The 14,834-nt window shown below is 36.4% G+C and overlaps 1 protein-coding gene across 1 annotated transcript in view; it reads right to left on the reverse strand.

The window, feature by feature from the left end:
• Positions 1 to 885: 885 nt before the first annotated feature.
• LOC106930065 (calpain-5) overlaps positions 886 to 14,834 on the reverse strand; it is a 28,369-nt gene continuing 14,420 nt past the window's right edge. Inside the window, exons 3-12 of the mRNA XM_015007386.2 lie at positions 12,829 to 13,037; positions 11,405 to 11,597; positions 10,449 to 10,642; positions 8,600 to 8,677; positions 7,594 to 7,789; positions 6,100 to 6,222; positions 5,808 to 6,004; positions 5,363 to 5,484; positions 3,131 to 3,267; positions 886 to 1,317 (exon numbers count right to left, since the gene is read on the reverse strand). Of these exons, the coding sequence (XP_014862872.2) occupies positions 1,135 to 1,317; positions 3,131 to 3,267; positions 5,363 to 5,484; positions 5,808 to 6,004; positions 6,100 to 6,222; positions 7,594 to 7,789; positions 8,600 to 8,677; positions 10,449 to 10,642; positions 11,405 to 11,597; positions 12,829 to 13,037 (1,632 nt within the window). The 3' untranslated portion in view covers positions 886 to 1,134. The remainder of the gene's footprint in view (positions 1,318 to 3,130; positions 3,268 to 5,362; positions 5,485 to 5,807; positions 6,005 to 6,099; positions 6,223 to 7,593; positions 7,790 to 8,599; positions 8,678 to 10,448; positions 10,643 to 11,404; positions 11,598 to 12,828; positions 13,038 to 14,834) is intronic.

Raw genomic sequence — 14,834 nt, forward strand, 5'->3', positions numbered from 1 at the left:
TTCTCTTAATGAATAATACATTTTATAATTTGGTTCATAGATCATTATTCAGTAAAAAAAAATGTAGTAGGACTGAAGGAACTGTGAGATACTTATCGTGGACAAAAAAAGGACCTTTACTTTCATAACAATCATATCTTTTATGAGATTAGCTAAAGGTGTTATCAATTGTACAAGACTATATCCTAATATTACTCTATCGTTCTTCACGTGTGATTCACAGATACAAACACTAGAAGGTCGTTTTTAGAAAATAGTCTTTCAAAATCCAGTAATATTGTATTTATTCTTATTTTTAGTTATTCTCTTTAAAACTTGTACTATTTACTTTTATTTATAGTTTATAATAATTAAAAATATTTTTTATTCTTATTTATTTATTTATATATAACATCTACAATAACTCTTTGAAAATGTTTGAATAAATAGGAGTTTCAACAGTTTTTCATTTCCTTGTGGGATCAATAAAGCGTTTTTGAATTGAATTAAATAGAATTTTTACAATTACAATGATTACCAAAAGAAAAAACAAACAAACATACCTTTCTTGGAAGTATTTCTTTTAGCACATGAGCAAATTAGCCAATAAATGGATCGTGGAGTTACAAGTCAACAAGAATACACTTGTCTTCTCCAGCAGTGTTAAACCCAGCTGACCAAAGGTGCTGGAGTTGGGTTGCTAGGTAACAGAGCTGGGCCTGGGTGGGGTTGCTAAGCAACGGCGCAGTGCCTGTGGAATGTGACTTAACAATTGTGAGGTTTTTGAAACTCATGATTTTATTTCCAAAAACCGTTTTTTAAAGCGCTTGCTTTTAGAAACAGTTGAGACCCAAATGGAAGGAGAAAAATGTGCAAAATGTGAATTTTGCATAATAGGTCCCCTTTAACTGAAGCTTTCCAACATCAAAACCTGTGGAGTGGCCCAGTTTCAGATAATATTATGACAATAAATAACATTATCCATTCTATTCTAGCAGGAATTTGTTAAAACATAACCCTTATGGCACCTTGTACCTACACATATGGATGCAGGTACTTTGAAAAACTCCCCAAAAAGAAAAAGCAGGAAAACAAAGTGAAGGACAGTGAGCTCAGAAAGATGGGTGAGCTTCCCCAGATTCGGTAATGAGCTCGTCAGATGTTGGTGAGCGTGGTGGAGGTGAAGAGGCGCACAGTGAGCATGCCCGGGATGTCGTTGTCCTGGCGACTACCCTTGTCACGGAGGTGAAGAGTGTGCTGCTCCTGCCGCTCATTGGGCTCGCTGAACAGGACCACCTGTCCCAGGAAGGTGTCCATGATCATGTTCTTGTTGTAGATCTGAGCACCGCTCATGGAAAGTGAAAACAAAGGTGGGAAACAGAAAAGGGTAAGAAAAGGGAAGGAAACACCTTACAGAAGGAAATGTAAGAAGAAGAAAGAGAGCTGCAGAGATTTGCAAACAAAGAAGTAGACCCAGAAGCTTTTCAAATTTGATTGTGTTGCAAACAAAACATTGTATTGGTACTTTATGTTATAGCCTAACACATAAGCAAAAAAAAAAAATAAAAAAATACCGCATGATAAAGCTTCTCACTCTTTTCTACCAAAGACTGCATGACAAATATGTAAAATGTTCATTAGAAATTAAGGTTTATTGATCTTTGAGAATGTGAACTGGCAATATGCCACTACTTTTATATTATTTGAAAATGGGCTCAAAACAGCAATATTATTGTTTATTGCAATAACTTCTGAAACAGCACAATTCATTATTGTGGCAGGAAATAATATGGGTTAACTGTATTAGCACATACAGTTGAAACCAGAAGTTTACATGTATCTAATAAAAATACATTTTTTTCTCCCTGTTTGAAGTTACATCATATTTCTATTACTTAAATACTACAATAATGACAACCAGAATATGTCAGAAAAGTATTTGTTAATGTCAATATCGTTTTATATACAGAATTATTACTATCTGTCTGACAATGAGGGAAATCTCAGATGACATCATCATCTGAGATGTCATCTGAGATATATCAGATGATGACATCAGAGTCATCATCACCTGATGTCATCACACATCAGAAGCTTTAAAAGCTTCTGATAGGTTAACTGAGACATTTGATTAAATTGGAGATTGACCAGTGAATGCTCCCCCACTCAGCTCCTTCAGAGTAGTCAGCAGGAATTAGCAAACACCTGGTGGATTTGTACATCTGCTGAGCTAATCATACAAACTACTACTCAGTTCAATGCTGTGTTATGGTCTTTACAACCATAATAGTTGTAAACAACATAATGGAGGAGCACTGTTGTTATGACGTGCTGAAGGCATTGTCAAAAAGAGCAGGAGCTTAAAGAGGCCCAAATTCAAAGCATTAAATTGAGAAGTGTATTTTTCTTGTCATATTTGATATATACACAATTTTTATAACAACCAAAAGTACTGGTGATACTTGATTGTGCAATAAAATTACACTAGAAAATACATAATACTGTCCCTTTAAATAAACTCAACCAATTTAACTTGTTGGATATTTGTGCCCTTACTTGCAAAATAAAAAAGGAAAGCAAAGAGCATGATTCTTAAAAGTTGAATATTTTGTGTTATTTCTAAGAGTTTACATTTTTAGATGTTAATGTCTCAGTAAATTGTAACTTTCATTACAAGAAAAAAAACATCAATCACCAAATCACGATTCTTTGCAATCGAGGGATGCAAAAACATTAGGGGCAACAAATATCCCCAAGGCCGCATTTTAGACAAGTTAAAGTTTATTTTAATGTTTTTTTCAGTTTATATTCAAAGACATGCTGTCATGGGATAAATGTCAAAATTTATCCCATGACGGGATACATTTTTTTTCTCCATATGACCCAGCTCTTAATCCCCATTTGACTGTTATTACATGGTTAAACCAGCAATGTCTTTTTTGGTAAATATTAATATTAAACAGTTCATGTTTTGCTTAAAACAGCAGAAACAGTTTGTTTCTAAGTTTTTAGAAGCAGCTGAATATTTAGTGTTTAGGCCTTGAATTGCTCGTGGCTCCCGTAGACAAGCGGATCGACCTGCAGCTTTACTCTAAACCATCCTGGGGTTTAAACTCTGAATGAGTGCTGAATCAGCAGAGTGACTGCTCACCTCGATATGGATGGCTTCCTTGGGCTTTTTGCGATAAAACAGGCCTTTGATGTCAAAGTTTGGGCAACGTGTGTCTTTCTGCACTGGTGAACGAACTCTCTCTCCTTCACAGGTGATTATCACGTAAGAATCCACAGCTGCAAGAAAAAAAAAGTCAGAAAATTACATAAATATGTAATTTTAACTTTTTCTGCAGATAAAAGTTTGATTATGATCTTAACCTAGTCAAAAAATTAAGAATTTACACTGACTGATTAAAAAGGTTCAGATAAGACTTGACAATTATTTATCTGTATTTGTTGCTACTATGGATTTTGTTCACAATTAATGAGTTAAGGGGTTTACAACGTAATTAACACTGTGATAAATAAAAGTGTTAGACATGATGTTTGCATGAAATCTACTTGAGTTGCACCAGTCAGATTACCAGAGACTGGAACAAGTTTCTCCCTGTCTGGCAGGGCAAGGACTGAAACAACTGCTTATTTCTTTGCTATTTATTAAATGTATCCAAACTATTCTCAGAGATGTTATCTTCGAAAATAAATAGTATTCTAAACCTTTTAGTATTTTAAAATGCCTCTTTTTGATTCCAATCCAACTCACATTCATTTTAAAGCACTTTAAAAACAAGACAGTTGGCCAAAGTGCTGCACACTGACAACACAAAGAAACAATAAAAAATAAATAGAAGTAGCAGTAAGCCAATACTTCAAACTGAGTTACAATCCAGTAAAAAAAAAAAATATTTTAAGAGGACACTGGAAAACATGAGGAGACTCCAACTGTCTGATGTTACAAAGTAAATAATTTCACAGTTTAGGTTAAAAATGTCATGATCTGTGTTTCTGTGTATTTATTTTGAGGTTTTTCTGTGTTTATTAGACTGTTCCCCTGTGAGTCTCTGTCTTGTTTGATCCCAGCTGTGTCTCGTTTCTTTGATTACCCTCCCAGTGTATTTAGTCCCACCTGTTGTCTTTGTATCTTGTCGGATCCTTGTCGTGTGTACGTCGGAAGTCAGTTGTTGTTGTCTCACGTCCTGCTCTCCAGTCGAACTGTTAAGTCCTGGTTAGCGTCAGCTCTTGTTTTCAGTCCTCTGTTATCAGTTACTACCGTTAATTAGCTGTGCGCTAAACTCTCTGCCGTGCCGCCTGTGTTAGACTGCTTATAGCTTTTCATCATTAAAATCATCATCATCATTTCCTTCACGACCTGGGTCTCTGCGTCTCTCCTCACCACCTCTCACCCACCACACCTGACAAAAAAATTATTCTTAGGTTTTTAAAGGTCATTGACTCTTCAGTTATAAAAATCAAGAGGGGGATTCTCGGGGGATTCTTGTTGCAAAGTGATTCGTCCTTAAATGTTTCCAAGTTATTTCCACTATGTCATCACATTTTGACTGTACTGAAATAAACCAGATTAAAATAGACCATATGTAACTGACTGGATGGATTTGCTTTTTCTATGAAGCACTTTTTGTTAATAAATTACGTTAAAAAAAGCTTATTAACTGCTTTAAGTAAACTGCAGATTTTAATAATGAAGTGGGCTTCAATTAAAAGGCATATTAAAGTTACTGCTAAAATGAAATCAGTAAAAGAAAAAGTACAAGGAATGGCAGCCAGGAGGCACTGTGGTACCTTTTGCTCCATCCTAAACACTAGCTTTGTTCGGGGTTCCCAAAAATTTCCAGGCCACGATCCCCCAAAGAGCGTTAACCTCTTGCTGGGGACGCCCTTTACTAATCGACACACAATGCTACAAAATATGCAAAGAAACATCAACTGTTAGATGGCCATGAGATTTGTTTCAGAAAATCTTATCAGATAATATATTATGACTTTATTGTCAAATAACACAATTTTTCATTACAATCCCCTCTTTTGATAGGAAAATATGTAATATTTTAGATTAATTCCATCAAATCTTATTTTCTCATTTTTTTTCTCATCAGAATATTTTAGATGCCTTGCTAGCGATGCTAGCTTAAGGAGCAAAGCAGCTTGATGAATTTGACTGGCAGCCAATCAGAAAATGAGCATCAGAAATAATGATTTATTTTAACTTATTTTCATTAACAAAAAAAAACTGAAAAAAAATTTAACATAAGAAATGTATGGGATTCAATTTCTTTATTTTTGAATATTTTTCCCTCATTTTCCCTCTAACTTTCTGCGGTTTCCACAGCAGCCCCTGGAGGCCCCCACTCAGACTGCAGCTGCTGTTTACCTCCGTTGGTGTCCTGTCCCTGCAGCCCCTCAGCACTCACTACATGGACCTGAGTGACCAGCTGAGGGTAGCCACACATCCCTGTCCAACAGGTCTGAGGAGGATCGTCCAGAGTCAGCTCTCTGCAGAGAGAGAGAGTTTATAGAAACACTGAGATATTTCAACCTGAAGGAGCTTCTGCTGCTGCTGGTGCTGGTGCTTTCCAACAAAGCAACAAGCACGTTCTATTCATTTTAAACACAAACAGAAAGTTTAAAGATTCAATGTTTATGACATTAGAAACAAAACTGATAAGCTCATTATTTCTGCATCTTTAATGAGTATTTTTGTAGAGTTTTAAGAGTTAAGATTTAAATGACCATAGAACCTGGCAAAGATCAAACCATCTTTATAATGTCTTAAAGAGGTTGAATTACAGGTTTTCTTGATTGCCCCTCATAATTACTTGCAGTCTGAAGGCACATCAGTGAAGACCCGGAGCAGAAATTCTCCCTGCTGCCCGGGGTCAAAGGTGGTGGGGATGATGACATATCGACCTTCCTTTAGCTCCTTCCTGAGGAAGACGCAGCGTGAGTTGATGTAAATGGAACCGGCTACTTTCTGCTGGGCTGTGTGCATACGGTACTTTCGATTTAGTTCCACCTGCAGATTGACAAGATGTTATAGCAGAAGTTTGAAAAAAATAGAAGCAATTGTGTTTTTATTGCTTTTTTCTCTTTCTTTTTTTGGTGTTTTACCCTGTGGATATCGAAGCCGATAGCAAGATTTTCCCCTTTGCCTTCTTTGGGCATGGCTCTCTTCTCTTTTTGCTGCAAGCAGATCAGCACCTCGTCCTCCACCTTCTTCACGTCAAACACATACTGGTAGGAAAAAAAACAAGAATCTGTTATTACCCTCCACAGCTGGTGACCAGTGATGAGTTCAGCTTCTATGTACCTTAAATCTGGAAAGAACTTACAGAAAACTGCGAAACTGATGAAACATTGAAACACTAAAACTAAAAACCCACCAGTTCAGAGTTGCTTTTAAACCATAATAAATGGAACATTAATCAACATATTTGATGTGTAATTTTGTAACTGGATTTACAATTGGTGATTGCATGATGTGTTTATGATGTTTTTATGTTTTTCATGATGTAAAGCACTTTGAACTCCCTTATTGCTGAAATGTTCTAAAACTTGAATGATTGAAACTTGATTGAATATTATTGCTATTTTGTCTATTTTTGTCAGCCTGTATTGTGGAAGGTGTACTGCTGTAAGATAGACTTTAACTAGGAAAAAATTTCATTGTTGTTAGAAATGAATAAAAACAAAGTTAAAATTTAACTTAATTTTAATTAATTAAAATTAAGTTTAATTTTAATTCAATTAAAATTAAGTTACATTTTAATTTAATTTAAATTAAGTTGTCATAGATACAGAGTCTATCACATACATTAGATTTAATCAAAATCATAAACCGTAACATTTTGATTAAATATGATATGATGGACTATACAAAGGATTAGGCAGAAAGGTATATAGCTTACAGTGCATTCAGGTTGTGCATTTTTATTTAACTAAGTAACAAAGTAAAGTAATAAAAACAATATTTTTGAAAATAAGTAATCAGTAACATAACTGGATAACTGTCTTGGGAATTAATCAGTAATTAGAAACTAATTACTATAAAGAAGTAAGACTGGACACAATAAATTAATAACAACCTATATTCCCATAGACACGTGATCAATATCAACAGATAATACGTCTGATAGAATATCCAATAATTTCACTGAACTGTAAAGAATTCTGGGAGATATAGGCAGAGGAAAGTTTTTAGCCGCTCTACTTCTCATGGCCAGCTAAGCTAGGTTGGTGGCATGAGCTAATTCACTCACTCTTTGGTTACCTACAACAACCTGCTGAGCGACAAGCAGTTACAAGTTCTCCCCAACTTCAGTTGCCTAGCAACAACCTGTTGAGTAAATTGCACAGCAGCAGTTTCATGTTTTGCCTCCGTGCCTCATAACTGCTTACACATAAAAATCAGCAGCGTGGAGAGAAAACTGGATGAAACAGGGAAGTTTGGCAACACCAGTTTGGCAGCATTTCTAATATTTAAAACAAAAACTGATCAATAATTATCAATGTCAACTGATATAAACCCCTTATATAGTGACACATTTTGCAGCCATAGTCCAGCCCTATTTCCAAGTAACTTGACCAACACTGCTGCTGACCGACCTGAGGGTTCTGCAGGAAGGTGGTCTTGTGGTTGATGCAGCCTCCCGATCGGTTCCGAAGAGGGTCCTGGCGGTGGATCCAGGAGCCCCTCATCACCTCCTCCTCCCAGGTCTTGTGGATGCTCAGGTAGGAGGTGTTGATGAGGCGGCAGAGGATCAGGTCAGTGAAATACTGGCAGAAGTCATCGAAGTTCATCCTGCAGAAGGACAGGCAAAGAGGAGAAGATAGACCGGAGAGAGTCGAAACCGGCTAGAGGAAAAGAGGAAGTTCTTAAATAGATTCAAAATGAAAAGAAATCAGAGCAAAGAGGAATGTTAACAGGTTACAACAAGCCTTTCAGCCTAAATGTTTTGGCTCATCAAACAAATATCAAACAATGATAAACTAAGTAAAAAAAAAGCTTTCTTTATAGATTTAATTGGTTAAACAAAAAATCCATCCAGACCAACTCTGCTCTACTTAAAATTGCAATTGATTCCGTTGGTCAGTCATGAATTAACTGTGATTAACATTATTTTTTCACAAGCGAAAGCCTGCCTTACAAACAAAAGATATGCTGCAGTTACTTTTAAGTTGGAATAAGTTTTCACCATATCGTCATCCAGAAATGAAAAAAAAAGAAGCACAAATTATAATTTTTTGGATTGAATTACGGTTCATATGAAAATCTAAATTGGCAGTACAGTACCAACTAATGCACTGAATAGTGCATCTAAAAATGGAAAAATTAGAACTTTTCAAGCTTATTTGATTCTGCAGTGTAATATAAATTAATATTTATCATTTTCAACAGTATTAATTTAACATTATCACTATTATTTGATTTTCAATTTTATTTATTTGATGCTGGCCAGGAAATCTTAAATTCTCTCTGAATTACACCTAGCAATATTAAAATCTTTTGTATTTAATAGTAGTACTATTAGCAGTATTGTGTTGCAGGATCATCAGTTTATTGTCTGATAGTCACATTGGTACAAAGTGTTAGAAGTATTGTGGGTCTCACCAGAACTCGCCGTCATCCTGCACGGTGACGCCCAGCTTTTCTCTCTCACTCTTGCTCACCTTGTTCCACTCCTCAGAGCTGAAATCAGCAGGAACACAGCACCTCATTGAAGCAAACCCGCATTTCTTTTATTTCACACAGTAACTATACGCACAGTCTATCGCAAATATTAAAACATGTCGTTTTTTCTTCTTTCAAAGTTGTACATTAAAAGAAACTCAAAACAAATTAAAAAGTAACACTTTACCTTATCTGACTTGCTTTAATACAAATTAGTTCTATTTATAAAGTGCTTAAGAGTTTTTGCTAATGCCTTTGTTTATGTTTTTTCCAAACATTACAAAAAAGGTTCAAATTAAATGGGACAGAACATTTTAAGATCAATAAATGATGATTAAATGATATTTGATAGATTTTAAATGTTAAATGAAAAAGTTACTTACTTTTTCAGACAAATTAGCATGAAAATGTTTTTGTTCAGTATCTTATTAACCTAACCATCTAGATACTACTACAACTACCACTTCTGCTACCAATAATACTAATACTAGTAGTAGAGGTAGCAGGTAGTACTACTACTGCTGCTTCTACTGCCAAACTGATACCACTACTGCTGCTATTACTAATGCTTCCATTATTACTACATCAACCACCACTGCAACTGCTATTAAACACTGATCATAAATAAATACATATAAAATCAATAGTGCACAAATTCCATGTAATAAAATAGCCTACTGCTACCTCTACTATTGCTACTTAAACTAACCACCATATAAGTAGCAGTACTTATTACTGCTACTTTGTCTGCAACCATTATTACTGCAACATTTACTACTGCTGCTATTACTAATACTTCTATTACTACTACTTCATCAACCTATTAAACAACTACTATTAAACAAATAAATAAGTAAATAAATGAAAACAAATAATGCATCAGTCACACATGATAAAATGGAATGCTCCTACTACTCGACTATACTCATACTACTATTACATATATAATAACAATTAAAAATAAATAAATACAGTGAATCAGTCACATGACACAATGAACAGCTTTAGTTTGCATAGCTCAAAGCTAAACCTTAATGTCTGCTGTGTGTTCATGGCTCTGGGGAATCATTACAACTTCTCTAAGTGTGTCTCTGTTTATGATCGACTGCTCCATTCTAACAGCCTTCCAGCCTCCACTCAGCAACAGGTTTGATCAAACCTCAGCTAAATAATTCACCGACAGTCAGTGAATGAGATGATTCACGTTTCCTTAATGACATCTGTTTCTTTCACTCCCATCAATAATTCATATTCCATTATTACCCAGACTTACCACCTCCCTGCTTGGTTTCTGTGGAGGGAGGACCTTTATGTGACTGTTATCTGTTCCTCAGTGGAGCAGAGATGGACGAGTGAAGCAGAAATCCTGAAACCAGTCATCTGAAAGGGCTGAATTCACTCCCTGTTGTTCACTGGGAGGCCCATTAGCTTGATTGCATTTCCATTTTTTAGTGTCTGCGTGACATTTCCCACTGTTTTGCTCTCTTGTCTACAACGTGTGCATTATTTATGGGCTGATCTCTGTCCAGTCATCTGAGATTTGCTCATTCTTTTCATGCAGTCTCTTAGAAATTAGCGTGTCAAAGTCAGACTCAGAGGAACGTCTCACTTTTGGAAATTAATTCAGAGAAAATGTTTAGACCGTTGCATAGCAAGGTCACATATTAAATGATATATTCATTGTTTCTCCTCCTTTAACAAACACAGACAATTCAGTTACATTAAAATTGACTGAATTGACAGCAGCTTCAAGAGGTTTGAAAATGAAACATTTGCAGCATGTGTTTACCTGTCACTCCACGGGCCGCTCCACTCCTTCTCCCCCCAGGGGTTCCTCATGCGGATCATGTGCAGCTTCTCCGATTTGAAGAAGGCCAGCAGACCGTGACCGAGCCGCACCTTCCGAACGTCTGTCACAGCATAGGCGTGGCCTTTGACTAAGCCGCAGTCCAGCCGAGCCTCCATGTCCTCCACTGTGGTCGCCTGGATAAATGAAAGAGTCAGGAATCTGGAAGAACCAAAAAGCTAAAAACAACATGATCCTTTCTGTGAAATCCATAAAAAATAAACAGCTGGATCAGTGGGAAGATCTTTGGAAAGCATCTATGTTGGAATGTTATTTTCTTTCTTTAAAATTTCTTTTCACTATTTAACATCAGTAATCATCCGCTACTTCAAGGTAAAGATAATGTTATTTATGTAGCACATTTTCAGCAACAAGGCAATACAAAGTGCTTATGGCTGCAACTAACAATAATTTTAGAAACCTATTATTGATGCTCCTGGATTCTAAAAGTATGATGTCATAAACTTTACGTTTTTAGTTCCTAGAAGTCTTAATGCGGGATATTTCATACATTACCTTACAGAATATTTCTACTAGGGCGAAACGATTAATCAGAATAATCATGACGAATCAACAATTGAAATAATCGTCAACTAATTTAGTAAATAATTAATAGGTAACTGGAGTGAACATTCGCAAAAAACACCATTTATTGGAAAACACTCAGAACCACTCAGAGCCGTAATAAAAAAAAAAACAGTAAAAAAAAGTCTTTAAATGTATACTGTATATAAAGCTTAAATGAAAAATTTGGATGTGCCAATTTTTTTTTTTACCCGTTTAATCAATTAATCACTAGAATAATCGTTAGTTTTCTAAAGAAGCAAACTAAGCCAGATGTCTGATGTCAAATGAGGTCTGAAGCTATGAGCGTTCGGTGAAAGACTTCGTTAGCTCACCCTGATGGAGCAGCTGATGAGGCCGTCTCTGTTGTGGACCTTGAGTACTCGTTCAAACAGCTGATTACGAGACGCCTCATCTGTCGCCATCTGACCCTCTAGAAGGTCCACAGGCTCTGAAACACCACCAGTAAAATCCACCAAGGCGTCTGCTGTGTTTCCCCCATCCAAGGCCTCGTAGCAGCCGTAAACCCTGCAGGGAAAGGAGTTCAAGTTCAAGTTTATTTGTAGAACATTTGAGCAGCAAGGCAGTTCAAAGTGCTTTCCATCATAAAAACATAAAAACAGTCATCAACTGTGAAACAAGCAACATATTTTGTCAATTGCCATCATTAAAATCCTCAAGCAAATACACATCAAATATTTTAATCAAATACAAATATGTTGATCCATTTGCTAGCTCTAAAGAGGTGGGGTTAGCCTTGATTTAAAGGAACTCAGTGTTTCAGCTACTTTGCAATGTTCTGGAAGGTTGGTTACTTATTTTTATTTCATTCAACCTTTATTTAACCAGGTGAGTAATTAAGAACAAATTCTTATTTACAAATTCAACCTTTGTTCCATATTTGTGGTGCACATAAGCTAAATGGTGCTTCTCCTCATTTGGTTCTGGTTCTGGTGATGCAGAGCAGACCAGAACCAGAAGATCGGAGGGGTCTGGAAGGTTGATACAACAGCAGCAGATCTTTAATGTATTGTGGTGCTAAGCCATTTAGTGATTTATAAACTAACAACAGAATTTTAAAGTATATTCTTTGAGCTATAGGGAGCCAGTGGAAGGACTTTAAAACTGTGTGATGTGCTCTATGTTTCTGGCTTTAGTCAGAACAAGAGCAGCAGCGTTTTGGATCAGCTACAGCTGGAGAATTTACTTTTTAGGCAGACCTGTGAAGACACCGTTAGAGTAATCAATGCAACTAAAGATAAATGCCTGGATGGGTTTCTCTAGATCTTGCTGGAACATTAGTCCTCTAATCCTGGAAATGTTCTTCAGGTAATAGAAGGTCGACTTTGTAACTGTGTTTATGTGGCTCTGAATGTTCATGTCAGAGTCCATCACTACTCCCAGATTTATGCCTGATTGGTGATTTTTAGTTGTAATAACCAAAGATGAGTGTTGACTCTATATCATTCTTCTTTAGGTCCAAAGACAGTAAATTCAGTTTTGTTTTTGTTCTGATGAATGAAAGTTATGACACATCCACACATTGATTTGTTCTAAGGATCTGTTCAGTGCTTAGATGGTATATTACGATGTTTTCGTAATATAGAACTGTGTTTCATCTGCGTAGTTATGGTAACTAATCTTATTTCTTATTTCAGGAATGCCCCTGAGAACTTACAGCTTTAATGTGTAAAACTATAACGTAAATCATCAGCATCTCCTCATCTGAGGCTGAATATCTGCTGGTACTGATACTGACTTGGCGTAGGCCTTTTCCACCAGGGCGCTCCAGAACTCGTTGCTGTCATTGGAGTGGCAGTAGACGAGCTGGTTGTCTACTGTTGGCAGCCGGTCGTCAATCACAACGTCCACCCACTCACCAAAGCGCCAGAAGCGGAAGTGGAAAATCCCAGCATACGAGTCAGGCTTTTCTGTGTCCCACTCCTGCTCCTTCCAGTCCGGGATGACCTGGAGCAAAATGAGGTGGAAGACACGGTGTGAGCGGAGGTTTTAGTAAGATCACGTCCCGTCATATCTGCTGATGCCTTTAGTGTTTGTGAACTAATTTATACACTTACCTAAATTATCACACCACATCAATTTTGTAAATTGTGCTTATTTTATTATTATTATTTATTTATTTTTTTTACAATAGGCAGAAAAAATGTTAACAGAGTCAACTAGAGCCGTATTTTGACATGACAGGAATAAAATGCTGTTATATATAAATATTTATATCTATATCTATATCTGTTCCAATATTGAAAAAAATTCTAAATTGTTTATAACAGCTTATGAGGGCAGCATATTCAGTCTAATTCTATGGTTTGTGCTCTTATTATTTATTCTACTTTACATTTGCAATTTATAATCTCACTTTCTGAAGCATTTGAAAGGTTTGTTGCAATTTATTTTTACCTCGTTTGACCAAGGCAGTCAACAGTTTTTGTCAACAGTTTTTGTCAGTTCCAGTTTCTTTATTTTCTTTATTTATTTTACATTGGTTGTTTACTGACTGAATAAATTAAAGTTGTGTTGCTTCTACATGCTGGAAGCATGTTTGACCAACAAACATCCTGGTGCATTGAAGTGTGCTGTACTGGTTCAGAGTTCTGAAATAAATTTGTAATTCACTGTATTTATGTCAGTTTACACAAAAAAATCCGTTAAGTCAATTAAGCACTGTTTTTCTTTATTTGATCACTATCAGTAAGTGAACACATGAGCTGTGCAGAAAGACAATGACATCAAAAAATGGCTCAAAAAAGGCAGGGGAACTTTTCAAAAGGGTCAGACTGGTTTTAATGTTTTTCCTCATCATTGAAAACTGTTTATTCTATATAATCAGGTTATCTTTCTCTGATATTTAAAAAAAAACAGAAAGAAAAGAAATCTTTAAGGGAGCAAATACGTTTTTCCCAGTTCTGTACAGACAGTGGTAGAACCTCTAACACTATGAACAGTGAGCGACAGCATCATGTGAGCGAAGTGACAGGCCTCCAGCGGGTGTCCCTGGAGATGTCAAGATTAGCTAACTGAACAGCAGCTCCTGTCAAACCTCTCTGCAGGAGGCAACTCTGTGCGGATGGAGAGAATCCGGCCCTCCGCTGCTCCAGAGCAGGAGGAGAGAGACGCATCACAGTCATTTGATGGCCCTTTGGGTGGTTATCTTTCATGTTTCTATTGCTCACTTTATCTATCTAAGCTTTCATCTGTAGTGATGAAGCAACATAACTCTGGGAGTGAGGTAATTCACCTTAAAGGTGACCTACTACTCTTCCTTGAATATGTTAAAATAGATCTGTAGGCTATACAAAATATGTTCATTACATATTTTGCACAAAATCATTCTTTGATCATGAGATATTAGTCTGCTCAGTTCTGCCTATTCTGAGCTGCCTTCAGAATGTGCTGTTTTAAAGCCCCTGTCACTTTAAATCCAAATAAACTGCTGCAGGCCATCCCCCCCCAATTCAACATTTACACTTGCATGAGAAAATGACTGCAAAAAGATACACAAACGTACAACCATGCATCTTTGAAAAGCAGAAGTGGTACCTCCTGCACAACCGACAAGAATGCAGCAAGTTGTTTCTGGATGGTAAGTCAACAAGTAAACACTTGTCTTTTCTAGCAGCCATTGTACAAAGCACACAGCGGTATTTCAAAAGTTTCAAAAGTCAAAGATTTTTGAATTTTGAAACTCTGAAATTTTCAAGCTTTCTAGAGAAAATTTCTCAAGCTTTGTCTAGCAAATTTTCAACT

This window comes from Poecilia mexicana, unplaced genomic scaffold, assembly GCF_051168715.1.
Source record: "Poecilia mexicana isolate PSO_F unplaced genomic scaffold, ASM5116871v1 scaffold_14, whole genome shotgun sequence".
Taxonomy (NCBI): domain Eukaryota; kingdom Metazoa; phylum Chordata; class Actinopteri; order Cyprinodontiformes; family Poeciliidae; genus Poecilia; species Poecilia mexicana.